Consider the following 27,577-nt stretch of genomic DNA (forward strand, 5'->3'; position numbering starts at 1 on the left):
CTGTAGTCCCTCAGTCTGCCTCACACATACACACATACACACTTTTAACTACCTCCTGGGCCTTTCCCATTAGTCTACTGGGCGTTTCTAGTCCTCTCCTCCTAGCCTGTGAGGAGGGCATTCTCTAGGTGGTGAGGCTCTGAAGGCTAATGCTTCTGGGCACATCATCCCAGGTTGCCCTCTGGAGGTTCCTGCTTCTGCAACAGTTGGTGTTGGACAGGATCAAATATAGGAGCCTGTTTTAATCAAGGCTACCCCTATATCAGACCCATATTTCTCCTTGTCAGGGTATGTTCCTGTATCTGTTTCTTTCTTTCCCTGCGCTTGTCTGCTGCGATGTTCATCACCATCATCTCCTCTTCCTCCTCTTCCTCCTCCTCCTTCTCCTCCTCCTCCTCCTCCTCAGATCCTCAGCTCTTGAAGACAGTATTAAGCAGTACGAGCAGGATCTGGCCAGGAAGCTGTACCAGTCCCGACAGTGGGCACCTGCTCCTGGGGCCAGGCCAGCTCAGATGTCTAGTCCAATGCAGAGTCACGCCTCAAGAATCCCTGGGTCAGGAAGCCAATCCAGGTGTGCACAGCCCCCTCCCTGCCAGCTGCATGCTCAACAGTCCTGTCTGTATCCCTACATCCTAACGCAGTGCTCCCAGCTGTGGCCTGCTAGGGGTAGGGAGGAAATTTTAGTGGTTGCTGGTGTTGATTTCCCTGAGGTCCCACAGACTACCGGCAGTTGTCTCAATAAGAATGAGGGGGGATGCTGGGTCTGTTTGTCTGGGAGAAGGGAGAAGATGCTTCTGAGGGCTGAGCCCACTTTTTCTTAGCTATTTTATAATCTCCTGATGGCTGAAGAGGGTTAAGATGCAACACACTGAGAGCACAGAGAAGAGTAAAGCCCTAAGAACTAATCCTACTCATTTGAGCCCCTGCAGTTACTTTTCCAGCTTGGGTTGCTCTCCCATCATATATGGCAGATCTGGAAAGGCCTGCAGCTTCTCAGTGCGTTGATGCTTAGCTCTAGGCTCCGTCTGTTCAACACATATGAGGGCATGCGTGCTTCAGGATGACAGCAAACCAAGCTGTTCTCCTCTCCTGCTTTGAAAGTCTGTCTGCCTCAGGGAACCAAGGGTGCTTAATTTCACCTTTCTGCACTCAGTCTTTTGACTGTCTGCGGTCTGGCTGCTGGGCGCAGAAGGCAGTGTTATCTCTTATTGAGAATGCAATGTCTAATGTCTTTTTCTCTCTCCCTCATTTCTGAGGCAGGATGAAATCACTTGAACAGGATGCTCTTAAAGCCCAAATGGTTATTGCCAAGTCCAAGGAGGGGAAAAAACGCAGCACACTGGAGCAGCTGGCAGAGTCACCTTCACCTGTTCCCACCCCGTCACCAACCCCACTGGAAGGTACTGTATAGCTATCTCTGAGGAAAAAAGTTAATGCTTCTCTAGCTTAACTTGCTTGAAACCAGACTTGTTGAAAGCAATTTCCTCCTCCAGCCTAAATTGGAAGGTCGTTTGGGTCATATGACATCTCTCAGCATAGGGAATGGGCCTCATCTGTAGAAAACGTGAGAGAGCATCTGAGGTATGGTTCCAGGGAACCAGGCAGAAATAAAACCAGCATCATGACTTTTCCAAAAACCAGGAAAGAGGCATTTGTTCTGAGAAGGCAGTGTCGTTCCTGAGCATAGTCTTTTATCACTCTTAAATGCTGCTTATTGGAAGGGGCAGATTTGGGGAAGTGTTGCATGTAATGCAGCCATTCACTTAATAGTGCTTTTCTGTCATCTTTTGCAGATTGCAGTCCCAGAAACGTCACTTCACCGGGAAGGCTGGTATGATATGCTTCTGCTTGCTTTTGTTATCTTGCCTATAATCCTGGGATTTGTTGGTTCCCCAGCTTGGGTGTGGACTGTGCATCTGGACCATGGGATCCCTACTTAAATTCTTAAGCCAGATCTGTCTGCATGATGCAGAGAGCTGTGAACAGGGCACAGTGGATGGAGATCTGCCATAGCCGTTGATAGAGACATCCCCCCTTTTTTTGCAACTACAGTGCAATATCTGTTTTCTGTTTCCCTGTTTTATTATTTCATCCTTTTCTTGGTTCTTCATCTCTGTGTTCAGAAAGCCTTTCACTTCAGAGACTTTGGCCCCCTTTTTCCTCAACATCATAAAACTGAGATCTTCAGCTGAAGTCAGCATTTTCCTTTTTCTAAGCACCATATAAATGAAACAGGACATTGTTGCAGAGGACTGTCAAAATCAGTAAGACAGACAAATGGAATAGTGGGAGCAGCTGCCCGGAGAGGGGATGTGGTTTTGCCCAAGGTCACACAATACAGCCAACTCTGGATTGAAATCCCGTCTGTGCTACAGCTATCAAGAATCTTGCCATGAATTTTCCTACAAAAATAGGTTTCCTACCTAAGTTGGTGTGCGTGTGCATTTTGCTGAAGCACATAATGTTTCTCTGCAACTTGGCACCCCTGTCCTGACTCCAGAATAGCTAAAAAGACAATGTCCAAGAGATCCCTCATTTTCAGAGGCTGTATCCAGGCACTCTAGGTACTAACTGAGAATGGCGCTCTGCTTCTGCTTTTATCTCTGCATAGATTGCTCAGCTTGCTGCTGGTTTTCCATCCATTTCTCTCCCCTTACTCTCTCCTCTGTTTCTTCTCTTTTGCTGTCCCTTCTAGTCCATGTCTGAAAAGAAGTTTGACTACCGGGAATTTGCTGCTATTCCTTCCTCCAAACCTGTTTATGAAATCCAGGTATAAACTGCATGCTGAACCATCCATTAGATTGGTTAGGGTTTGATTTGATGGAAGTACTTGCACATGAAGTGATGACCTTCAGAGCAGAGGTTAAATGATTAGAGGAAGGCCTCTCAAGGGCCCTGTCTGTGTGGGAGGCGATGACGATCGGTCATGCTGCGTAACTGAGCATTTACTGGAGACTTCAGTCAAGTGGAATTGTGAAAAAGTTGGTCTAGGTGGTTTTAAAATTAATGACAAAAGCTTTGCAAATATAAAGCAGCTACATCTTCACCTTAACTGATCCTGAAATTTTTAAAGTGAAAGATGAGAACTAAAAGGGAATAAAAAACTATAGAAAAGATTGCCAACTAATTGCAAATTGGAGTAAATGTTCATTTCAAACTGGAATGTATCCAGTATCTTGCCCAAGAAGGAGCTGTGGTGACAATTTTCATATGTTATAACTCTGCTGTAGATAACCTGTGAAGTAATCACATGGTAAAAGAACACCAAGTTTCGCGGGTGAGTGCCATGGTGAGGTGGTTCTCCTTCCTAAAAGAACCTAATTTCATTTAAGCTGCTTTTTCATAGAATAACAGAACGGTTGAATGAGGCGCTACTGGACTTGCTATTCACAAACTGAGAAAGCCTGCTTTGTAATATCTCGGTTAGTGAGAGCCTTGGCTGCAGCGACCACAATATTGTGGAGTTCGGGATCCTGCTGAGTGTGCTGAAGGTCACCTCTAAGACAAGGGTTCTGCATTTTAGAAGAGCAAACTTCAGCTCACTCAGTGCTCAGTTGGGACGAATTCGATGGGAAGCTTCCATGGAAGACAAAGGAGCTAGTGAGTGCTGGGAATTCTTCAAGAACTCTATACTGGAAGCACAAAGCCAATTTATCCCCTGCAAAGGAAAGGGAAGTAAGCAGAGCAAGAGGCCCCCATGGCTCAACCATGACCTGCTGGGTCTACTCAAATCCAAAAGGGAAGCATACCAGAGATGCAGAAGTGGAGGATTATCCGTTGAGAGCTACAAGGGCATTGCCAGAGCGTGCAGAGATGCAGTTAGAAAAGCAAAAGCCCAACTTGAATTGAAACTGGCTGTAGAGGTGAAAAATAACAAGTAAGGGTTCTTCAGACATGTCAACCATAAGCAGAAAAAGAAGGAAAACATAGGCCCACTGTTAAACAGAAAAGGAGAGTCAATCACCAATGATGCTGAAAAGGCAGAGGTCCTCAAAACCTTCTTCACCTCTGTCTTTACCTACACTGTTGTGTCCCAGGCTTTGGGAACAAAATTGCTGGTTGATCCAAACGCCGACCCACCATCAGCGAAGGAAGAGTTAGTATGTGAATTATTACAGGAGCTTGACCCCTACAAATCAATGGGCCCTGACGCCATCCACCCGAGGGTGTTGAGAGAGCTGGATGACATCATCGCAAGGCTGCTCTCCATAATCTTCAAGAAGTCATGGAGAACGGGGGATGTCCCAGAGGACTGGAGGAAGGCAAATGTTACCCCTATCTACAAGAAAGGCTCGAGGGAGGATCTGAGTAACTATAGGCCCATCAGCCTTACTTCAATCCCTGAGAAAGTTATGGAACGAATCCTCCTGGGGGCCGTCACAAGTCAAATGAAGCACGTGATTGGGAAAAGCCAACGTGGCTTCACTAAAGGCAGATCGTGCTTGACAAACCTGGTGGCCTTCTACGACAAAGTGACCTACTTGGTTGACGTGGGGCGGGCGGTGGACATTGTCTACCTGGACTTCTCCAAGGCCTTTGATACAGTTCCCCACAGCCTCCTCCTGGAGGAATTAATGCGTTATGGCCTAGACAAGTGGTCTGTGCAGTGGGTGACAAATTGTCTGAGAGGCCGCACCCAAAGGGTGGTGGTAAATAGCTCTTTTTCAAACTGGCAACCTGTCACAAGTGGGGTCCCCCACGGATCGATATTGGGCCCAATGTTATTCAACATCTTCATAAGTGATCTGGATAACGGGACCAAGTATAGCCTGATGAAGTTGGCGGACGACACCAAGCTGAGTGGGGAAGTAGACGCTCCAGAAGGGAGAGCTGCTTTGCAGGGAGATCTGGATAGGCTGGAAGAGTGGGCTAGCAAGAACCTTATGAAGTTCAACAAGGACAAGTGTAAGGTCATGCATCTGGGAAAACATAATCCAGGAGTGCAGCACAGACTGGGATCCACCTGGCTGGAGAGCAGCTCTGTGGAAAGGGACCTGGGGGTCCTGGTGGGCAGGAAGCTCAACATGACTGAAGAGTGTGCTGCTGCGGCCAAGAAGGCCAATAGGATGCTGGGTTGCATCAAAAAGGGCATCGCCAGCAGAGAGAAAGAAGTCATTATCCCAATCTACTCAGCGCTTCTCAGGCCACACCTGGAGTACTGTGTACAGTTCTGGTCCCTGCTATACAGAAAAGATGTCGACAGGCTGGAAGGGGTCCAGAGAAGGGCCACCAGGATGATCAAAGGACTGGGAAGCTGCCATACGAGGATAGGCTGGGAGAACTGGGTTTGTTCAGCCTTGAGAAAAGGAGGCTCAGAGGGGATCTCATCACCACGTACTGGTACTTAAGTGGTAGCTACAAAGGAGACGGAGACTCCCTTTTTACAAGGAGTCCCATGGAGAGGGCAAGGGGGAATTGGACACAAGTTGCTCTCGGGGAGATTCCGATTGGACACGAGAGGGAAATTTTTCCCAGTGAGGACAGTCACCATTGGAATAATCTCCCCAGGGAAGGGGTTGACTCGGCCACATTGGAGACTTTCAAGAATTGTCTGGACAGGGTGCTGGGCCATCTTGTCTAGACTGTGCTCTTCCTAGAAAGGTTGGACTAGATGATCCCTGAGGTCCCTTCCAACCTGTGATTCTGTGATTTCAGCAAAACAAATAGGGCTTGGGACATTTATGCCTGTCTCCAGAGTAATGCTTATTTTCAAGCCACCTCAAGTTCATGACTATGAGCAAAGTTGTTTTCTCATAGTGTTGTCACTCTGGTCTGATGAGCTACAGACAGCTCTGGTTGTTGGAATGGTCTTCCTTTTGTGAAGGCTTTAAAATTAGCAGGAACTGGTAGAGTTCCGTGATTATCACTTAGCCATTTCTCCAAAGCTGTCTCTGCCATCTGTTGGGATGTAACTGCTTCACATTCCACATCAGTTCTCCATGCACACCTGAATATAAAGAAGGAAGTTGATTTTGCATAAGAAGCTAGGCCTGGGAACAGTACAGATGCAAAATTAAGATCCAGGATTCTTGAGGAAAAGTATCTCATGTCTTTGCTCTCCTCTCATGTTTCTACTTGTTTTCTGTAGTCTTTATGCTTTCTGCCTTTCATATCACTTCCTGTCCTCTCCTCCGTACACACACAAAATAAAAGGAGGAGAGCTCTGGTGGGCAAACACACACCTCATCCTGCAATTCATCACAAAGGATTGACTTTAGCACAAAGGATTAATGTTTTAATCATGTACATTCACTGAGGCTCATACCCTGCCTGCTGTATTTACCAGCACCTTTGAGGGTGAAAGGTTCTCTGTAGCGTGCTGGAGGTGGGAAATTACATGGCACTGGTGTTACAGAGGTGGATGCTCATGTTTTCTGTTCTTTTTCAGTCACCTGATGCAGCTGATGACCTCCGATACATAGATGACAGAAATAACACAGGTAAGCTCATGGCCAAAGGAGTGGTCTTTGTACTATTTACTTCCCACCTTGGTTCTAAAGGGTTCCCCTTTGCCTGCGTGTGGAATCAACACGCATGAGTGAGGACTTCAACTTCTTGCCGCTTGAAACAATGTCCTATTTTGTCCGTTCTAGAATGAAACCTCCAAACTTGCCACGATCAGTTTTGGGTAGGATATTTGCATTGTGCTTTAGTGATGGCTAACTTGGTGAGAATGGTGTGTAACGAGCATGCCTCATTTTCTTCTGGATTTGTGTTCTGGAGTAAAGAGTGGTAGCAGAACATGGGTGGGAAGTTTTGGCCTCTATCACCTGCTCTAAGTAGATAATGTCCATTTTCTGGGGTCTGCTCTGTGGCCCTTTTGCTAGAGCAAAGAATCTTGCTGCCTGCAGCAGGCAGCTGCAGATAAATTCATCCTGGTTTAAGACTTGAGAGCATTTGGGTACTTGAGTAACCAGGTGACTCTCCAAGTCTAGGCTTGTGGATCTGTGTGCACGGTCACCTAAATAAACAGTAATTAAAGCTTTAACTGCTGTATCTCTTCAGGCCGTCCTAGCTGTGGTATGTCTTTCCATCCCCAGCTATAATAGGCAGGGGTCAGATTATCTCCCACTTCATTCTAGGTGGCTGTAGTAGTAGAGTGGAGCTCAGCAGGGCCTGCCTGCTCCTTCGTAGTACTTCTGTTTCCTTCAACAGTTGATGCTGGTTTTCTTCTACCTGTTTTGGAGCTATTTCCCCACCCCACACCCCTTTATTTTACACAAGGAACAGTTTCTCTCTTAAGTTTATCTTTGCAAATCCCTCTGAGTAAAGGCTGCGCTCCAGACATCTGATCCATGTATGGGCCATTTCCAGAAGGAGGTTCTGCTGCAGAGATACTCAAGAAAAACTTACTTTCCTGAGAACAACATCTGTTCTTCACCTCTTGGAGTAAACCTCTCAACCTCTCTTGAGGTAGTCAGTGTACATAACTAGGAGGTCACTGAAGGGTAAGGAAATGATCAGCAATTGCTTAGGGGCTTCAGACCTCACAGTGGCCTGTCATTGGGCTGTTGGGTTCTCAGAATAAAACCCATAAAGAGGAGAGTGTGGTGTTCTATCAAGAGTTTTTAACCTAGTCCTTAGTCCTTAAGTAATCCTTAAGTCACCACTGTATGAGGCTGTGATGTGTGTGAGGCACCAAAAAAAGACAGGTTTTCCAAAACCAGTTTGGAAGTATATTGGAAGTATAGCAGATGAAGATGCAACTAAGCTCTTTTGATACGGGACAAAGCTCTCGAGTTTTTCTTAGATTTCCTCCATCTCATTCTTCCAGGCGGTATAGCATTCCAGCCAACATACAGATTTTTATTTTTACTTTAACATAGATTTTTGCAAGTTATAACATCTCTATGAGGAATTTTTTAAAAATCCTCATTTTCTGCATCAGTTCCAGCCTCTTGCTAGGTCTGCTTTTGTCTCTTTTCAGAAATCCTTCTCTCAGAACATGTGGATAAAATATTTGGAATAAAATATTTCTCTGGGAAAATACTTGAGAATTGGACTGATTTCTACTTGCATTTTTCTTTATCATAAAAGGAAGGAAATCCAGTTACCAAAGATCAAACCAAACTAGTTCAAAACAACACTATGTGTGTGCGTTCTCCTCCTGCCCCCCCAGCTTCATTTTCAACTTCCAGCTTTTCAGGCACTTCTTCACTTTTGTGAAGGACTTTCACTTCTGTGTGTATTTAATACAGCTTTAAAGAGATCTAGCTGCTACATTTAGTGACACCTTTTTCCTGTATACCTCAACACGCATTGGGATTTTAATAAGAATTATCTTTGATCATGGAATTACAGCTTTTTTGATCATACGGTAAACTTACAAGCACTTCCTAAACTTCATGCTAGAAAAGCATTATAACAGAAACTCCAAGGATATCTTACTGCTGACTGCACGAAAGCATTAGCATATCTCTCTTCTGATCATCTTTCATTTTACAGGATATTAGGACATAGTACTTCACTGAAAGGGTTGTCAGGGATTGGAGCAGGCTGCCCAGGGAAGTGGTTGAGTTACCGTCCCTTGAAGGTATTTAAAAGATATTTGGATGTGGTGCTTAGGGACATGGTTTAGTGGTGAACTGGCAGTGTTAGGTTTATGGTTGGACTCGATCTTAAAGGTCTTCTCCAATCTACTCGATTCTGAGTAACGCACACCATTTTCTTCTTGTCCATTGCAATGGGCTCTAAGAAATAGTTCTTTCCATTCTCGGGTTTGACTTCATAGTCATCATCTTTTAAATGTGTTTAAAAACATTTATTCCAAGGTTTTCAAGAAGCCATGAAGTTATTGAACTACGTAATAGCATTTTTAGGGTAGAACCATGCTATGTGCATGCTTTATGCCATAACTTTTCCAGATCACTTAAAGCGAGAGTCTTTTGCTTTCCAATCTTTTAACCATCAGGTTTCAGAAATACACCCTTGATAACTTTGTATTGCACTTACTACTGGATACCTGCTTACGATATGTAAGAAACTAAGAAACTACTTTTGTCCCTGTGGTCTTTGTCCACTTGAGATGTCTAATGTCTACAGCAACTTGTCCAGGAAAGGTATCTTTTTATCCTACACTGGACTAATCACTAATCACTAATCACTAATTAGTTTTGTCTAGGACTCAGCAGCTTATATGCACATAGGAATGAAAGATGATGTCTCCACCTTCTTCTACTGTTAATGTATCCCCATCCAGGCTTTTTAGCCACATCTCTACTCCAAAGACTTGCATCCACCCTTTTGTTCTCCAGATTTCCATTTTGCAGGTTCTTTCCCACCAAAATGCTAAAATTTCACAAAACTAGAACTTCTAGATTCATACTAGTTGCAATGCCTGTGCTGTCTACCAGTATTTTCTGATTTCTCTCATAGGACAGGAAGCATGTAAGGGAGGCTTGTACTGGTTGAGAATATACAAGTATCCTGTTTGGCTGGAAGTGAGTTCTTAGGGAAAGAAACAGAGAAAATGAGCTTGCATAGATGCATGTTCTCGGATTTCAGTAATCACCTATTAAGTAGGATGTCTTGAGGTGGGTATTGTGTATAGATCATCAACGGAATGATACTCTATGAAATTGCCTAGGTTTTTTTTTTAATCTTTCATGATGCTTTGTGGCATTGAGTTCCATAATTAGGCATTTTGTTTACTTTAATTCTGTTTCTTGATAATTTCCTTGGGTCTTCTGGGATGCAGTGAATAACTATATCATATTCATTCTTTCTGTACCATTCATGTATGTCAGTATCATATCAGTTATCTTTCTTTCAGGCTGAAGAATCCTAGTTGTTCTTTGTGGGAATCATTCCCACACCCCTCTGGGCCGTTTTTTTATTTCATCTGTGCCATTTTTAAGGTAGAGAGGGAGAACAAGGCTGCATGCAGTATTGCAAATGTAGGTATATGATGAGTTTATACAGTGGCAAAGGGTGATCTGTATGTTCTCCCATCTTTTCTGATACCTAATCCTCAAAAGTGAAATGGTATTGCTGAGAAGTGTGCTAGTGTTCCCAGAAAGCTCCCCCTAATGACTACGGTATCATAATCTCATTTTAAGGATGTTCCAGTTTATATGCGATCGGGATTATATTACTTTTATTGAGCTCAAGTGTCATCCAGTAGTGCAAAAATAAACTTACTAAGTCAGCACAAGGTTCTGACTAGTCCAATATTGTGTCTGATGCAAGCCACTGGGAATGCCAAGAAAAGAGCATAAAAGACAAAAAGCATAAAGTGATTCCTTCCGGAATACTACTCCAGGCTACAACAATCTGTGTTCTAGCACTTTCTAAGTTAGAGGCCTTTAATTTTAGAGGAGTTTGTTTCTTGAATCTATTCACATTTGCAGTAAATTTCACCTTCCACATCATTGCCCAGTCAACTCTCTAAAATCCTAGTACCCTATTTTGTAGTTGAGTTTCATTTGACTACCCTGATAGTTACCAAGTACTGGCCAAAATCAGATAGCAGCTCTATCTTGTGATAGCCGGTAATATCTTCCTGCACTTTTTCTGTGTTTTAACTACTTACTTACCCACTAAAGGATATCCCTTCTTATCATGTCCCTACTTATCCCATGGCAGCTTGTTTTTGTTAAGAGCTTTGGCTGAGGAACAATCAAGACGTTTGTTTTAAAAGTTCAGTATGCTGTGTTGAGACCAATTAACTTGCATGTTTGATGGCTCCTTTGGCAAATTTTAGTCTAAGAGGGTCTAAAAGGAATTACTCCCCTCTAAGCCTCATTGATTTCCTCCCCCAGCCACCCACCGGGATTTTTATCTGCATGTGTCTATGCCTTTCTTTTATACCTGTTCGCCTTGTTTGGAAGTCAGTCATCTGCCTACCAATTCCAGTATGCTTTCAAGATGTCAGATTTGTTGCCTACATTCATTTGGTTCTTAGGCCTTTTCAAACAACAGGTTGACGCTATGGTTAAGAGTTCAGGAAGGATTCTGAATTATAGCAACTGCTCGTACTTGGGTACTGTAACAAGGGGGATATTGCATCTTGGAGTCTGGCTCTAGAGCAGAGGTCAGGCCACTGGGTACAGCTCAGCAGACTGTGCACCTTTGATCTGATACATCTTCATAGATTTCTGTAGTTTAGGTTCTCTGCTACATTCAGACTTTAGAGAGGCTTCCCAGGAGCCAGTTTGCACTTGAAGGCAAAAATCTGTGGTTTTGTGGAACTTTTTCCTTTTACACAAGTATGTCCCAATAGTTGCTCAAGCCAAATTATCACAAAGGGCAGATGTTCCAGGTGTATATCAAAGCATACCAGATAAGATGACACCAAGCTGGGTGGAAGTGTCGATCTGCTGGAGGGCAGGAAGGCCCTACAAAGGGACCTGGACAGGCTGGATCGTTGGGTCGGAGCCAACGGTATAGAGATTCAATAAGGCCAAGTGCCGGGTCCTGCACTTCGGTCACAACAGCCCCATGCAACGCTACAGGCTGGGGGAGGAGTGGCTGGAGAGCTGCCTGGAGGAAAAGGACCTGGGGGTGTTTGTTAACAGCCGGCTGAACACGAGCCAGCAGTGTGCTTAGGCGGCCAAGGAGGCCAATGGCATCCTGGCTTGTATCAGGAACAGAGTGGCCAGCAGCAGCAGGGAGGTGATCGTGCCCCTGTGCTCGGCACTGGTGAGGCCGCACCTCGAGTACTGTGTGCAGGTTTGGGCCCCTCAGGACAAGAAGGGCCTTGAGGGGCTAGAGCGTGTCCAGAGAAGGGCAACGGAGCTGGGGCAGGGTCTGGAGAACAAGTCTGATGGGGAGCGGCTGAGGGAGCTGGGGGGGTTTAGCCTGGAGAAGAGGAGGTTGAGGGGAGCCCTTCTCGCTCTCTACAACTATCTGAAAGGAGGTTGTAGTGAGGCAGGGGTTGGACTCTTCTCCCTAGTAACAAGCGATAAGCCGAGAGGAAATGGCCTCAAGCTGCACCAGGGGAAGTTTAGGCTGGATATTAGGAAAAATTTCTTCACCAAAAGGGTTGTCAGGCATTGGAACAGGCTGCCCAGAGAAGCGGTTGAGTCTCCATCCCTGGAGGTATTTAAGAGAAGGGTAGATATGGTGCTTGAGGATACGGTTTAGGGGTGGACTCAGCAGTGATAGGTTAGCGGTTGGACTCAATGATCTTAAGGGTGCTTTCCAACCTTAACGATTCTATGATTCTATGATAAGCTCTACCAGCTCCTTTCAGGAGGGTAAGGAGCCACTGTAACAGCAGTGTACTTCAGATGCAGAACACATCCTAAAAGGCCTGAGACCAATCTAACTGAGAGTCTGCCCTGCTAGAGTATCTTTCCTGGTGAGTTTCTTTGGTGAGGGACCCAGGTCACAGTCTAAATTTATAGAAAGGACTTAGTAGTGTAACTTCAACATTAAGCAAGGCCAAAATGCTCATCTCTCTAACTAGCAACAGCATACCATACTGGCGATCACACTGGTCTTTAGGGCATGCTACTCTTTTGAAACTAGTGAAATGCTTGGAGCACTAGCATACACCTGAGTCCTTTCAGTATACTTGATTTTTCCTAAGGCTTTGTGCTTCCAATAGTGTTCAGTGAATCATGGGTGTTAAGGGCAGGTACCTCTCACACATGTGACTTCCTTCCCAGAATCTGCAGTAGTCAGTACATGAGCTACAGATCACCTAAAAGTTCTGAGCACAGGATTACTGTAAATCACAAAGACTTCAGTGCTATCTCAAATTCAGCACCTGGGTATACCCTTATGTCTATGTTAACTATATCAGCTGTATACTTAACCTAGCACTTTGTCTTAAAACCTTAACTTTTCCTGTCTACACAGTTCCCCAGGAGCAGGATGGGCAGCCAGAGGAAGAGGAAATGTTAGTAACACATGATTCAACACCTACTTCATCAGCACTTGAAGAAATGGCCCTGTACAGCAGCAAACGCAAACTCCGACACAGCCGGCGCAGTTTGGAGGCTGCTGTCCCCACGTAGAAGATCTGATGCACCTGGGCAATGGAATAGCCCAGCACAGGGCTTTTGAGCTTCCTGTGCTCCAGGGACAGCACTGGACTGCCCACACTGCTGCCGCCTGGACTCTGGATGGCAACTGAGCACCCCATGCAGCATTGTGGTCAACTAACTTCCTTTAAGGCTGTGAACCGCCCTCTTTTCTCACCCAATAATGCACTGGGGCATGTCCTAAACAAAATGGGACAACACTAGACTTCTTGATGGCAAATTGAGAGGAGGTGTGGGTAGGGCAGTGGGCAGCTGCAGCTTGTTAGCCTGTAAATATTGTGTGTGGGGGAAGGGTAGGACAGAGAGAACATATGAGCGTGAGAGTGTGTTGGGCTCCAGCTGTTATTTCCTCAACTTGGATTTTGTAGTGGTTAATATGGGAGCTTCTACTCTGGTATGAATTAGAAGGAAGGTCCAGCCTGCCTTTGCTCCTATTTAATTTCCAGTCTTTTGCCAAAAAGCAGCTCCTTCCACCTCCCACACCATGTCACCTCACTTTCTTTTGGGAGTATGTGGAAATGAGTAGCTTGGAGGCAAAAAAAAGAAAAAAAAAAAAAAAAAAAGGAATTCCAGTTCCAGTGAAGTGCCTCCCTCTGACACTGACACCTATGTGCTCAAGCAAAGATGACTGAAAAAGCAGGAGCCTGTGCCAGCTCTGTGCCACTTGCCTCTGTGAGCACAGCAATCTATCCTGTGTAGGAAACTGCTCCTCCCAGTATTTTGTGCTATTCTGAGAGACAGGTACCTACCTAGATGTACACATAACTCTGTGTATCTCGTGCATGCAGTGTGAACCACTCTACAAGCACACTGTACTGAGTGTCAGAGGAGGCCAGGTATCTGTCTCCTGCAGCACCATGACTGAATTGGTGAACTGGGGCAGAAATGAGAAAGGAGCCAAACAGCTGTAGCAAGAGTTATAGCAGTGTGCATGTGTGACAGCAATAGAGAGCAGAATAGTTGGGGATTAGGATATGGTGGCAGAGGTAGGAGGTGTAAGCAGCAGATGACATAGTGGGTTAGGATTCAGGAAGTGGGGAAGGGTAGGAAGTGGCATCGCTGGGGTCAGGTTAGGAGTAATGGAGTCTTACAGGTAGGAGGATACTAGTGGGTGAGTCCACTATGTTGCCCACTAGCTGTGAAATGAAATGTGATGTAACGGGGGTGCCCAGCATGGGGCTTTCAAGGAGCACCTGCCAGGCAGGGAGCACAATGAAGTAGGATGGGTCTGGCCTATGCTTTGCAATAACTACACAATTCTACTCTTTGCCAACTTGTTGGTTTCAGGCCCCTTTCCATGTAGAACAGGGAAAATACATGCTTGCCCATGCAAGAGGAAAAAAATGAAAATGAAAAGAGCAGGGGTGTGATTCCTGGTTTCCATGAGTGAAACAAGGGCTGTGAACAGACTCTATATCAAATGAGCTTTGCAGATGTGGATGGAGGAGGCAGGTGCTGCTTATAGCTCTGAAATCAGTCTCTGCTGCCCACTACTGAAGTAAAACATCCTCTTTTTTTTTTTTTGGTTTTTTTTGGATTTGTTTTTTTGTTTTTAATGCCTCTAATAGGGAGAAAGGCATCTGAGTGTGGCAGTAATCTGATCTGTCTATCCTGCTACATCGGTGCTCTCTTGCTGAACCCCTTCAGCAGTAAGACCAGAGTTGGACCTTAAGCCTTTCAGTGACTTGAAGTGGCTTGGGAGCGACAGGCACTTCAGCTTGTATATTTGCTGAATGAAAGAACTGGATGCAGTTTCTTTTAGTTGAGAATCTCCCTTCATGCCAAAATCCAGTGGATCATTTTAACTGACCTCATATGGTTAAATTTTACAGAGCTTTGAAGGGGGAACTCTGAAAATATCAAACTGCAGCTATGGCTGCTTCCATCATCAGCAATTTGAGCTTTTCCTTTTTAAATCTAATTTTAGCATTTGCTTTTTAACAACAGCAATTTTGAAAACAATCCTGGATTGGTTTTGGTGACTAACTTGTGATTCTGTTTTTTCTTTCCCTTTGCGGTACCTGGTGCCAGGCTCTGGGTTCTCTCCCATTTTCTCCCGAGAGACTCTGAGGGAAAATTAGCGCATCAAGACTGTAACTAGTGAAATTTGTACAACCAAAGAAATCTATTTTGTGGTTCAAGGATAATAAAGTTTACTTTACATTTTAGAACCTTTAGTTAATGTGGTTTGCGCTGTGTGAAGTCTGCGATTTCCATACCAACACTTCGGTTATTATTAGGCACCCTATAATCTAGCAAATGTACTAGTGATTTTGCTGCTTTTGAGTGCAGAAGTTAAAGATCACCTAAATCAATGCCAACTGCAGGAATATCAAGATAAGCATGTGCTGCTCATGTAAGTCTAGTAGAAAACTAGCATCTATGCTGAAAGGGGAGGAAGAGAACCTAACCCAGTAACTATTAGCTTCATCTTTATATAGTTTGAAAGGGACTCCTTCATTTTGGAAGTAGCAGATTCACTCTTGGTGGGGAGGGATGGGAGTAGAGCTTTCTGGTCCAGAGAAGCTGCAGTAGTGGGGAAAGGAAATGGGGACAAACAGGTGCGATGATACATTCCCATGACTGTGGGAATGACAAACTCCTAATAAACCCTGAACTTGTGCAGGACTTGCTGCTCTAGCTGGATCCCTGTAAGTCAATGGGGCCTGATGGGATTCATCCAAGGGTACTTAAAGAGCTGGCTGATGACATAGCGAGACCTCTCTCAATGATTTTTCAATGTTCTTGGGAATCTGAAGAGGTCCCTGTTGACTGGAAGCTGGCAAACATTGTCCCAGTCTTCAAGAAGGGCAACAGGGATGACCCCACTAACTACAGACCCATCAGTCTCACTTCTGTGTTGGATAAAATTATGGAGAGGATTATTCTGGGAGTCATTGAAAAACACCTGAAAGGCAATGCAGTCACTGGTCCTAGCTAGCCCGGGTTCATGAGGGGAAAGTCCTGCCTAACAAATTTGATTTCCTTTTATGACAAGGTCACCCACCTAGCTGACCACAGAAAGCCAGTTGTTGTGATCTTGGATTGCAGTAAAGCTGTCAGTACTGTCTCCCACGGTATCCTCCTGCACAAGCTGTCCAGCATACAGCTGGATAAACATGTAATGCAGTGGGTGAGCAATTGGCTGCTGGGTCGGACTCAAAGGGTTATAGTGAATGGGGCTGGCAGCCAGTCACTAGTGGGGTTCCGCAGGGATCCATCTTGGGGCCAGTACTTTTTAATCTCTTTGTTAATGACTTGGATGCAGGACTTGAAAGAATACCAATTAAGTTTGCCATTGACACAAAACTGGGAGGTGCTGTTGACACTCTCGAGGGCAGAAAGGCCCTGCAGAGGGATCTGGACAGACTGGAGAGCTGGGCAATCACTGTCTGTATGAAGTTTAACAAGAGCAACTGCTGGGTTTTGCCCCTGGGGCACGGCAGCCCTGGCGGTACAGACAGCCTGGGGAACAAGAGGCTGGGGAGCAGCTCTGCAGAGGGACCTGGGGGTTTTTGTCGATGGCAAGTTGAACACAAGCCAGCAGTGTACCCTGGCAGCCAAGAGGACCAACTGTGCCCTGGGGGGGCATCGAGCCCTGCATCGAAGCCGGGCGAGGGAGGGGATTGTCCTGCTCTGCTCCACGCTGGGGTGGCCTTACCTCGAGTGCTGTGGGCAGTGTTGGGCACCACAGGACATTAAGGATATAAACCTACTGGAGAGGGTCCAGAGGAGGCCACGGAGTTGGGGAAGGGTTTAGAGGAGAAACCATATAAGGAGCAGGCGAAGTCACTTTGTTTGTTCAACCTAGCGCAGAGGAGGCCGAGGGCAGCCCTCATGGCGGTGTGCAGCTTCCTCACAAGGGAATGAGGAGTGGCAGGCGCTGATCTCCTCTCTGGTGACCAACGCCAGGACCCGAGGGAATGGCAGGGAGATGTGCCAGGGGAGGGTTAGGCTGGGCATTAGGAGACGGTTCTTCCCCCAGAGGGTGGTGGAGCCCTGGAACAGGCTCCCCAGGGAGTCATCACAGCACTAGCCTGGCGATATTCCAGAAGCACTTGGACAACGCCCTCAAAAGACACGGTGTGAATTTGGGGCTGTCCTGTGCAGGGACAGGAGTTGGACTTGATGACACTTGTGGGTCCCCTCCAACTCAGGAGATTCTATGTAGGATACAGTTATAACATTCATCACTGGCACCTATTTTAAAAACAATGTCCTGCTTAATGGCATACAAGGGAGATGGAGGTAAATTCAGGAATGGGGTGGGGAAAAGCTTAATGTGCTGTTTAGTGTTACAACCTTTAAGACAAGTACCAGCACTAACTGCAGAGAGACTCTAATTCCATCCATTCAAGGGGCTGATTAGGCACAAAATATTACCTATGTGCTGTGATGACTGCATGCTTTGTGCCTGGGCCTCTGTCAGTAAAGGCTGCCTGATGTGATGCTGCTTTCTGTGGCAGTGAGGACCAGTCCCTTCTGCCACTGCTGAGCTCTACGGGGCCTGCTGCTCCAGCCCGTGGCTTCATGGGTGTGGGTGGCTTCATGGGTGTGGGTGAGTTCATGGAGCACCAACCCTAAGGCTTTGGCTCCATTTGACCAACCGCCAGGGGTGTGTGGAAGCGTGCACGTGTGTCTCTGTGTGTCTATGAAGGAACACCTGGACACATAAGTCAGTAGGTGGCTTTTACAGAAGTAGCCTGGACGCAATGCACAGACTGAGACCTGCTCATCAGCTGATTATTATGAAACACAGTGATATTGATCTTAAGGGTCTTTTCCAACCTTAACAATTCTATGATTCTATGATCAGCAAGATCTTAAGCTTCTTGGCTTTCTTGGCTCTGCTTTAAAAAAAACAAAACAAAACCCAAACAAATGCTATTTTGTTTACATGGTTAAAGTTTTTAAAAATACAATTTAACTGGTAAAAAAACTAACACATTTCATGTAGCCCAAACAAGTTTTCCTTTGGATCAATGGATGGCTACCAGGATGTGGTAGCACAGAGAAAGAAAAGCAGCCTCAGTGGGAAGAGGGCAGAATTCCTTTTTCTAGAGACAGTGTCGTGCTAGACCTTGGCCTCATTCTCCCTCCTTTGCAACTGTTGACTTGCAGGTACAGATGGAAAGGGACCTTGGCATATCACGTGGTACCACAGGAACAGTCTTGTCTTAGTTCAGCTTGGAGGGTTCAAGAGTCTAAAGTGTAGCCTTACACAGACTCAAACAATATATTTTGCAGGTCCTCTCCTGTGAAATGGAATTTTAATAAAATCTTATTTCAATGTATCTTTTTTCTCCCCACTTAGACTGTAGTTTTCTCAGGCCAGGTTTACTGCTTTGTGCTTATATATTACCTAACACAACTGAGCCATGATTAGGACATATGTAACAGTTATCACTTTAGGCAAAAGTAAATACATTCTCACAAACACCATCAGCATCCTTGTAAGAATTGAAGCAGGTTATTAGCATAATTTTTCTCAGATGAAAGCACATAGTAACATATACATCTCATTAAAATGCCAGCCTGAAAACCTCCCATAACATTCCCATCCATTGCATATACATGGTGGGGGGAGGGGAACAGCACACATTTATCTGCAATTGAGATTTCCCCAAAGGGTCCATGTTACAGGCCCCATTTCCCATTAGGGTACGGACAAGAGGACAGAGATGATTGCTGCAATGGAAGATGGCCCAGAAGTCTCAACAGCAAGCATACTTGGAAGAGGTTCAGAACTAGAACATCTGTCCAGCTGCTTCTCTTTTATGATGACCCTGTTGATGAGAAGCAAAGGAGTAGGGCCTAATTCCATATGCTCTACTAGATGAAGGCCCAGAAAAGGGGTTCATGGAAGAGAGATTTACAATAGCTACTCAAAGTATCCACAGACCTAGCATGCAATCGCTTCTGGTAAGATGTTGCTATTGGAGTAAAGACTGAGAAAGACAACCAAAAGATATTATTCAGAACTTCATCGCTTCCCTTGGTTTTCAGGGTTGCTGGAAGGATGCTCTTATGTCTTCATTAACTTAGTTAGGAAATTTATTTAGGGTGATTTTACAGTAAATAGGAACAAAAAAACCCAGTTCAATTTTACAAGGAAAATGCACAGATCTTCAAGGCTGCACAAATACAGAATAGAGTACAATTGGTTAGGTAGAAGCTTTGCAAGAAAGAATCTTGCAGCTAAATGCATTGTATAGGAACAGTGACTCAAAGACCTACTAGTGGGAGCATGGAGGGGAAGTTAATGTCCTAGCGGGTGTCATGGTTTAACCCCAGACAGCAGCTAAGCACCACACAGCCGCTCACCCACTCCCCCCTGGTGGGACGGGGGAGAGAATTGGAAGAGTAAAAGTGAGGCAACTCATGGGTTGAGAGAAAGACAGTTTAACAGACAGAGCAAAAGCCGCATGTGCAAGCAAAGCAAAACAAAGAATTCATTCACTACCTCCCAAGGGTAGGCAGGTGTTCAGCCATCTCCAGGAAAGCAGGGCTTCACCACACGTAACTGTTACTTGGGAAGACAAATGCCATCACTCCAAATGTCCCCCCCCTTCCTTCTTCCCCTGGCCTTATGTGCTGAGCATGACATCATATAGTATGGAATATCTCTTTGGTTGGGATCAGCTGTCCCAACTGTGGCCCCTCACAACTCCTTGTACACCTGGCAGAGCTGAAAAAGGCCTTGATTAGTGTAAGCACTACTTAGCAATAACTAAAACATCTCTGCGTTGCCAACACTGTTTTAAGCACAAATCCAAAACACAGGCCCATACTAGCTACTATGAAGAAAATTAACTCTATCCCAGCTGAAACCAGGACATTGCGATATAGATCTAGGGGCAAATTTGCAAGACATGAAGTAAAAACTTGCTCTACATAACACTGAATTTTGTGCATTGTCATTTTACTGGAGATTACCAAATAGCTGACCACCGTATCATGTTAAAAGCAAATGGAAAGGAGCAAATTATATTGAAATATGGAAGAGAGCAACAGGAAAGAGCTACAGCAAGCTAAATGAAAAACACAGCAATGCATATTAAAAATTTTGAAAAGCAACTTGTTAATGTGGCACAGGTATGTAGACTGGGATCTACCATCTCATTTATAACACTATTTGGTTAAGGGCATGTTTCAGCATGAAAGACTAGGACATGAACTAGGATGTGTAATAAATACCCAGATACGCAGAAGAATAAGAATGAAGAGGTGGAGATGACGATGATAATGATACTTGAGAAGCATTGTAGAATTATGTAAAACTTATCATGGACTGTCTAGGGGAAGGGCTAAGGGTGGAGAAAGGGAGGACTCAAGGTATAGTGAACAAGAATGGGAAAATGGAAAGCGGGGGTGGAGGGATAAAAAGCGCTGGTCTTGTGCAAAGAGGCCATTTGTATTGTTCTTGCCTATGTGGCTGCTGCTTGTGAGTATGTGGTGCCTGGAAAGGTACTCCTATCTGTGTTTCTCTGCTGGTATTTGGCTGTGTCTCTGTGTGCACGCCGAGGATATGCTTTCAGCCTTGGTGCTGTCTGGACACAGGCCCAGAGGAGCACAGAACAAGCCGATTCTAGCAGAATGGCCCCTCAAGCCTATAGAATTCAGATTCCCTTTAACAAATGGTCCTATGGGTAGTACAGCTTTTGTAACAAATTAGAAATAGAAAGCTACTGAGAACAGTGATTAATCCAAGTTTAAAAGGGACTCACTTTTTAAGATACAGTAATTGCAGAAAATCTATGCAACAATTTAATCCCAGTAAGATCAAGATCAGATGGTATGGGGAAGAGCTACTGTCCCAAACCTGTCCAAACAAAGCAGACCACTATCACGCTGGACTGATCTGATGAAATCAATGCTATTATCTGATTGAATAACATGTCATAAAGACCTTCTGTAGAAAGCTGGTAATGGGTCAAAGACTGTAAACTCAACAGCAGTAGAGATAACAGCACCCTTCTACAAAGGGTAGTCCCAACAAGAGTAATTTATGGCATTTATATACGCCATATATTCAAACTAATTGTGGTTCAGCCCCAGTCGGCAACTAAACACCATGCAGCTGCTTGCTCAGTCCTCCCACCTCTGTGGGATAGGGAGAGAATCAGAAGAGCAAAAGATAAAAAAAAAAACAAAACAACAAACCACTTGTGGGTTGAGATAAGAAGAGTTTAATAATTAAAATAAAATAATAATGATAATAATGATTATGACAAAAATGGCAATAATAACAATAATGATAATATATAAAAATGAAAACGGGAAAAAAACCAAAACCACAACCAATAAAATCACTCACCACCTGGTGACTGACGCTGCCAGTCCCCGAGCCGTGATTGCTGCCTTGCTACAACCTCCTTTCAGATAACTGTCAAGAGTGATAAGGTCTCCCCTCAGCCTCTTCTTCTCCAGCCTAAACAACCCCAGCTCCCTCAGCTGCTCCTCATAAGAGCTGCTCTCCAGACCCTTCATGAGCTTTGTTGCACTTTTTCAGACATGCTGGTAGTGAGGGGTTCAAAATTGAACACAGCATTTGAGGTGCAGCCTCACCAGTGCCAAGTACAGGGGCATGATCACTTCCCCACTCCTGCTGGCCACATTATTGCTGATACAAGCCTGGGTGCTGTTGGCCTCCTTGGCCACCTGGGCACTGCTGGCTCATGTTCAGCTGGCTGTCAGCCAGCACCCCCAGGGCCTTCTCTGCCAGGCAGCTTTCCAGCCACTTTTCCCCCAAGCCCGTAGCATTGCCTGGGTTGTTGTGACAGAAGTGCAAGACCTGGCACTTGGCCTTGTTAAACCCATACAATTCAACTTGGCCGGTCAATCCAGCCTGTCCATATCCGTTATGTAGCGCCTTCTTACCCTGAAGCAGATCAACACTCCCTCCCAACTTGATGTTGTCTGCAAACTTACTGAGGGTGCACTCGATCCCCTCATCCAGATCATTGAGAAAGATATTAAAGACTGGGCCCAAAACTGAGATCTCTACAGGGCTACAATCTGTTTAGAGACATGGTGGGATAGCTCATATAACTGGAATGCTGTCATAGATGGCTACATACTTTTTAGGACAGACAGGCCAGCAAGGCGAGGTAGGGGAGTTGTTCTTTATGTGAGGGAGCAACTGGAATGTGTCAAGCTCTGCTGAGGGTTAGAGGAAGAATGAGTTGAAAGCTTATGGTTAAAAGTTAAAGGGCAGGCAAATATGGGTGACACTATTGAGGGTGTTTGCTACAGGCCACGGGATGAGGAAGAGGAAGTTGACGAGGCCTTCTACAGCCAGCTGGAAGTAGCCTCACAGTTGCAGGCCCTGGTTCTCATGGGGGACTTCAACCACCCTGGTATTTGCAGGAAAAGCAACACGGTGAGGCACGCACAATCCAGGAGGTTCCTGCAGAGCATCGAGGCTAACTTTTGAGGCAGGTGGTGGAGGAGCCAATGAGGCGAGCTGTGCTGCTGGACCTTATACCAACAGAGAAGGCCTGGTGGAAGGTGTGAGGGCTGGGGGTAGTCTTGGCTGCAGTGACAATGAGATGGTGGAGTTCAGGATCCTGCATGATAGAAGCAGGGCAACAAGTAGGATTACAACCCTGGACTTGAGAGCCAACTTTGGCCTCTTTAAAGACCTGCTTGGAGGAGTCCCATGGGTTAGGACTCTAGAGGTCAGGGGTGTGGGGCTGTGTGTCTGAGCACTGGGACAGGCTGCCCAGCGAGATTGTGGAGTCTCCTTCATTACTCAAAACCCACTTGGAAGTGTTCCTGTGCCCCCTGCGCTGGGTGTCCCTGCTCTAGCGGGGGTGGGGGTGGGTTGGTCAACATGATCTCCAGAGGTTCCTTGCAACACCTACCACCCTGTGATTCTGTAAAACCCAAAGGATCTGGCCCTGAAGATAACGTGCAACATATGGAACCCTTTGACTGAAAAATGCTCTCAGAGAGCAGAAAAAAAACTAATTCCATGCATTATGTTCCAGTATTACATGGCAAAAACCCAGTCAAAAATTATAAATATCTAGTTTAAGAAGAAGGTGATCATGCAAAGTCAAGGATTTTCAAACCAATCAAGGATGGCTATGAAAATCAAAAACCAAAACCCCAATCTCTTTATAACAGAGTTTAGGGAGAAACGAGCTTTGATCACAAGGCTGCAGATGCTTTTCCAAGCAGGTGAAAGAGGTGTCAGAGCCTATGCATTGCAACATGTGTTCAGAATGGAAGATACAAAACTCTCAGAAACACATACCATCAAAAGCTTTTACTGCTCTGGAGAAGCAAGCTCCTGAATCTGAGGTCATGAAAAACACCCTATTTTAATATGATGTGGTAATTTATGTGGCAACTTCAAATGTAAATCCCTATTAGTTTACCACTCAAGAAACCTGGGGGTGTTGAAACTTTTAATCCTACTTATGTTACCTTGTCACTAGTGTTCAGATGAAAAGGCATGAGTAACATCCAGTACTACAGAAGCTTGGTTAGTTAATTGCTCTGGTCACCCAGACAATCTAGCACTTACCACCTTGCTGATTCTCAGTAAAACAGGCAACCAACTCACCTTTGTGATTTGCCTCTGAACATTTAAGTTGTGCAAATACTACCTCCGTTTTAGAACCACTCAAGAGCGCTAATTTAAAAATGTTTTATTTATGACGTATTATTTGAAAGAAATGACAAATCAAAAAATCAGTAGTGTGTGAATTTTTGAAAAGTTGCCTTGAAAAACATTCTTGCTTCATGAGACTTACTAAGTAGCAAGACAATGATTGATTCTTGGAAGGCACTGCAGAAGGACTATACTCATGGTTTGTAAAGATTAGAGAAATAAGAGGATGATGTAGTTCAAATAGTAAATGTTGCACAAAAAGTGTTGCATTTGATGAAGGAGATGGATATTCAATAACTTAACTGAATGAAGAAGAGTTACAGGAAAATTAATTAGAGCAATTTGCTAAAGAACAGCAAATATAAAAATAGAAGACTGAAAAGCATCAATAGTGGAAACATCGACACAAGTATGTATGGGAGCAGTAGACAGTTCGGTGAAGGAAGCTGGAAACATACTTGTTTCCAATTCAAGCTGTTAGGTCCCAAATGCAGTTTATATGACTTTACAAACTTGCTTAAGAACACACCTGTCAGTTGTAAAGGGGAACTAATGTAGTAAGTTTTTAATAAGAAGAGTCAAATGATCATGGATGGAAATATTCAGGCTTTCCTCTCCTGTTTTGTAGGCATAATGGTAATCTTTCCACAGGATTTGAAAAAATATGGCTCAGAATGACCTCTACTGACAGAAGGATGAACTACCACGTACAGTTCAATGGATGGCATTCAGCAGACGCTCAGTTAAGGAAAGCTGTAGAGCTTTTTCCAGATTTAAAAGTGGATTATCACCTACCTTGGCCAAGGCCTGCTCCAGCTGCCAAGATTTAGTTTAGCATAGAAATATAGCTTGGACAGACACATAGATTAGTCCAAATATTTTCAGATGAAAGGCTTATACTAGTTCAGAAAGGTTTTATACAACACATACAAAACTGTAACTACTGAGAAAAAACTTTATTTAGGGGAGAATCTTCTTGTTATGAACACTTAAACTCACCTGAAGTAAAGCATACATAAACATACAGAAAAAGTAGAAAGGTAATGGTGAGTTGTTTAGAATACTTTATTGGATGCCTTAAAATGTATTAGAGAAAAACTACTGCATTAGTATCACGCCAAATCAAAACAAAACTAAAACCTGCTTGAGGGAAGACATGGAAGAAACCACAAATATCTCTCTGTACGCCCATGTAAAATGATAGGTATTACTAGCTAGCATCATCAGGACATGGGAAATTAGTAACTGATATAAAGCAATAATGAAAATTGAAGAGTCAGTAGTCTTTGAAAATGAAACAAAAAGAAAAAAGAAGAAAAGCTAAAGCTCTCTCATCCTTCCCTCGTATGTAAGGTGCTCCAGTCCCTTCATCACCCTTGTGGTCCTTTACAACATGGTCTCCAGCATGTCCATGTCTTTCTCATACTGAGGGCCCCAGAGCTGGCCACAGCACTCCAGATGTGGCCTCACCAGTGCTGAGTAGAGGGGAAGGATCACCTCCCTTGACCTGCCAGCAACACTTCTCCTAATGCAGCCAAAGACACCATTTGCCTTCTTTACAACAAGGGCACATTGCTTCCTTGTGTTCAACTTGGTGTCCACCGGTAGCCCTAGGTCCTTTTTTGCAAAGTGCTGTCCAGCCAGTTGTTCTCCAGCACATACTAGTGTACTACTAGTCCTTCCCAGGTGCAGGACTTTACACTTGTTGAATTACAAGAGATTCCTGTTGGCCCATTTCGCCAGCCTGTTGAGGTCCCTCTGGATGGCAGCATGACACTCTGGTGTACCAGCCACTCCTCCCAGTTTGGTGCTGCCTTCAAGCTTGTGTATCATTAATGAAGATGTTGAACAGGCCTGGGCCCAGTATTGACCCCTGGGGTACACCACTAGTTACTGGCCTCCAACTGGACTTCATTCCACTGATCACCACCCTCTGGGCCTGGCCGTTCAGCCAGTTTTCAATCCACCTCGCTCTATGTTCATCCAGTCTACACTTCATCAGCTTTGCTATGAAGATCTTACGGGAGACCATGTCAAAGGCCTTACTGAAGTCCAGGCAGACAATACAAATGTCACAGAATCACAGAATGGTAGGGGTTGGAAGGGACCTCTGGAGATCATCTTGTCCAACCCCCCCTGCTTGAGCAGGCACACCTAGAGCATGGGGCACAGAACTGCATCCAGGTGGGGTGTGAATGTCTCCAGGGAAGGGACTCCACAGCCTCTCTGGGCAGCCTGTGCCCCTGCTCTGGCACCCTCACGGTAAAGAAGTTTTTCCTCATATTGAGGTGGAACTACCTGTGTTCCAACTTGTGCCCATTGCCCCTTGTTCTGTCATTGGGCACCACTGGAAAGAGTCCAGTCCCATCGTCCTGACACAAATACCCTTTGGATATTTGTAGGTATTGATGAAATCCCCCCTCAGTCTTCTCTTCTCCAGGCTGAACAAACCCAGGTCTCTCAGCCTTTCCTCACAAGGGAGATGCTCCAGTCCCCTGAATCATCTTGGTAGCTCTCTGCTGGACTTGCTCGAGCAGTAACCTGTGCCTTGTGTGTCTTAAGCTGAAACCATTTATACATCTTATAGCCTCAAGAAAAAAAGATATGCAAATTCAAAAAGGAAGGCAGAAGGGCAGTACATTACCCAAAGTCAGCGGACACTGTAACAGCAACAATTACTACCAGTTACTGACTCAGGTACAGGGACAGTCCCAGTGCTTTTCTCAGAAGCAAATTTTTAAGCTTTATTAACAAAGTGGTCTCTCACTATCACCACAACCAGTGGTAAACTAAATAGGTTAGATGTACAAGCTCCTTTGGTACCATAGCCAAGTCTTTCCCACTGAGGTTTCTTAGAGCAATGCTGTAATACAGCAATGATCTACACTTTATTTTTTTAAAAAACCTTGGTAACAAATCCCTGCCTTAGCACATACACTAGAGAAACAGTTCTGGATCTTAAAGACTCTCAGCTGCTTTATCCCCTTAGATTTTGCTTTATGAGCAATTCTTGCACTCCTTGATATCCAGCTGAGAACAATTCATTTGTTGGTATAGCAAAAGTTATTTTCAGAGGCCCTGCATGAGGCCAGCCTAAACAAGTGTGGTCTGTCACAACTTTGCATTCTTGTCTCATATTAACCATTCTTCCACTCTCTGAGAGGACAGGCAGAAGCAAGAAAACATGTCTCTGGCCATTTCCCAGAGAAGAAACATTTACAAGAGTCAAAGATATTTCATTTAGCTTGTTTTGGAAGAAAAAAAACCCAACAAACAAAAAACCAAAACCCAACCACAAACAAGAATTTTAGAAGGTCTTTAGTGGATACTGATGTTCCCAGGGCAGAAGAAAGGTTACCAATAGACTTTCCTACATAGATGCTTCCCTATATTGGCTTCCTTATCTAAGCAACTCTCAAGTATTATGAATTCATCCACATCATAATCATGGGAAAGTAACATCTCATCAATTTTGAAGAAACTGAAGTAAGTGACAGGGTAATCATCATCTGGCCAAAGCACTCTGACAACTACAGAACCTTCTTTTGTGAGAAATGGAACAGGAGTGGATGATAATATTCCCCTTTCTCTGCTCCTTCCAATCCCTCTCAAGGGGAGACTGTACAAAAGTGTTCACAGAGATAGGCGTTAGGAAATTGTCGCAGGCTCTCATAAAGAAATGAAGAAAGACAGAAAAAAAAAAAAAAGAGGTAAAAGTAATGCTTTAAGGGTCATTAATTTCATTCTTTCAGTCACATTTCTTCTAGCACTTTGTCTTAAACATGCCTCAACAAATGATCAAATAAAGTGTCATGTTTTCTAGCAAAGCCTGCAATCCTTTATAGCCTTATCTGAGCTAGCTCCACTCTGATTTAGCAAATTTTTAACTTCCCAATGATGCTAAATCAGAAACCACAGCAATGAACAAAGAGAAACAGGCTAGAAAGAGGTGGAAACAGGGAGAATG

General features: G+C 44.6%; 1 protein-coding gene across 44 annotated transcripts in view; it reads left to right on the top strand.

Annotated features, from left to right (window-relative positions):
• SCRIB (scribble planar cell polarity protein) overlaps window positions 1-15,166 on the top strand; it is a 122,562-nt gene extending 107,396 nt beyond the window's left edge. For 43 of the 44 annotated variants that reach the window (XM_075086060.1, XM_075086038.1, XM_075086036.1 and 40 more), the window contains 4 exons: window positions 1,261-1,400; window positions 1,794-1,831; window positions 6,389-6,440; window positions 12,805-15,166. In XM_075086060.1, the coding sequence (XP_074942161.1) occupies window positions 1,261-1,400; window positions 1,794-1,831; window positions 6,389-6,440; window positions 12,805-12,962 (388 nt within the window). In that variant the 3' untranslated portion in view covers window positions 12,963-15,166. The remainder of the gene's footprint in view (window positions 1-1,260; window positions 1,401-1,793; window positions 1,832-6,388; window positions 6,441-12,804) is intronic. The other variant, XM_075086083.1, reaches the window with a different exon arrangement.
• The last annotated feature ends 12,411 nt before the right edge of the window (window positions 15,167-27,577 follow it).

The sequence above is a fragment of the Phalacrocorax aristotelis genome, chromosome 2 (genome assembly GCF_949628215.1).
Source record: "Phalacrocorax aristotelis chromosome 2, bGulAri2.1, whole genome shotgun sequence".
In the NCBI taxonomy this organism is placed as follows: domain Eukaryota; kingdom Metazoa; phylum Chordata; class Aves; order Suliformes; family Phalacrocoracidae; genus Phalacrocorax; species Phalacrocorax aristotelis.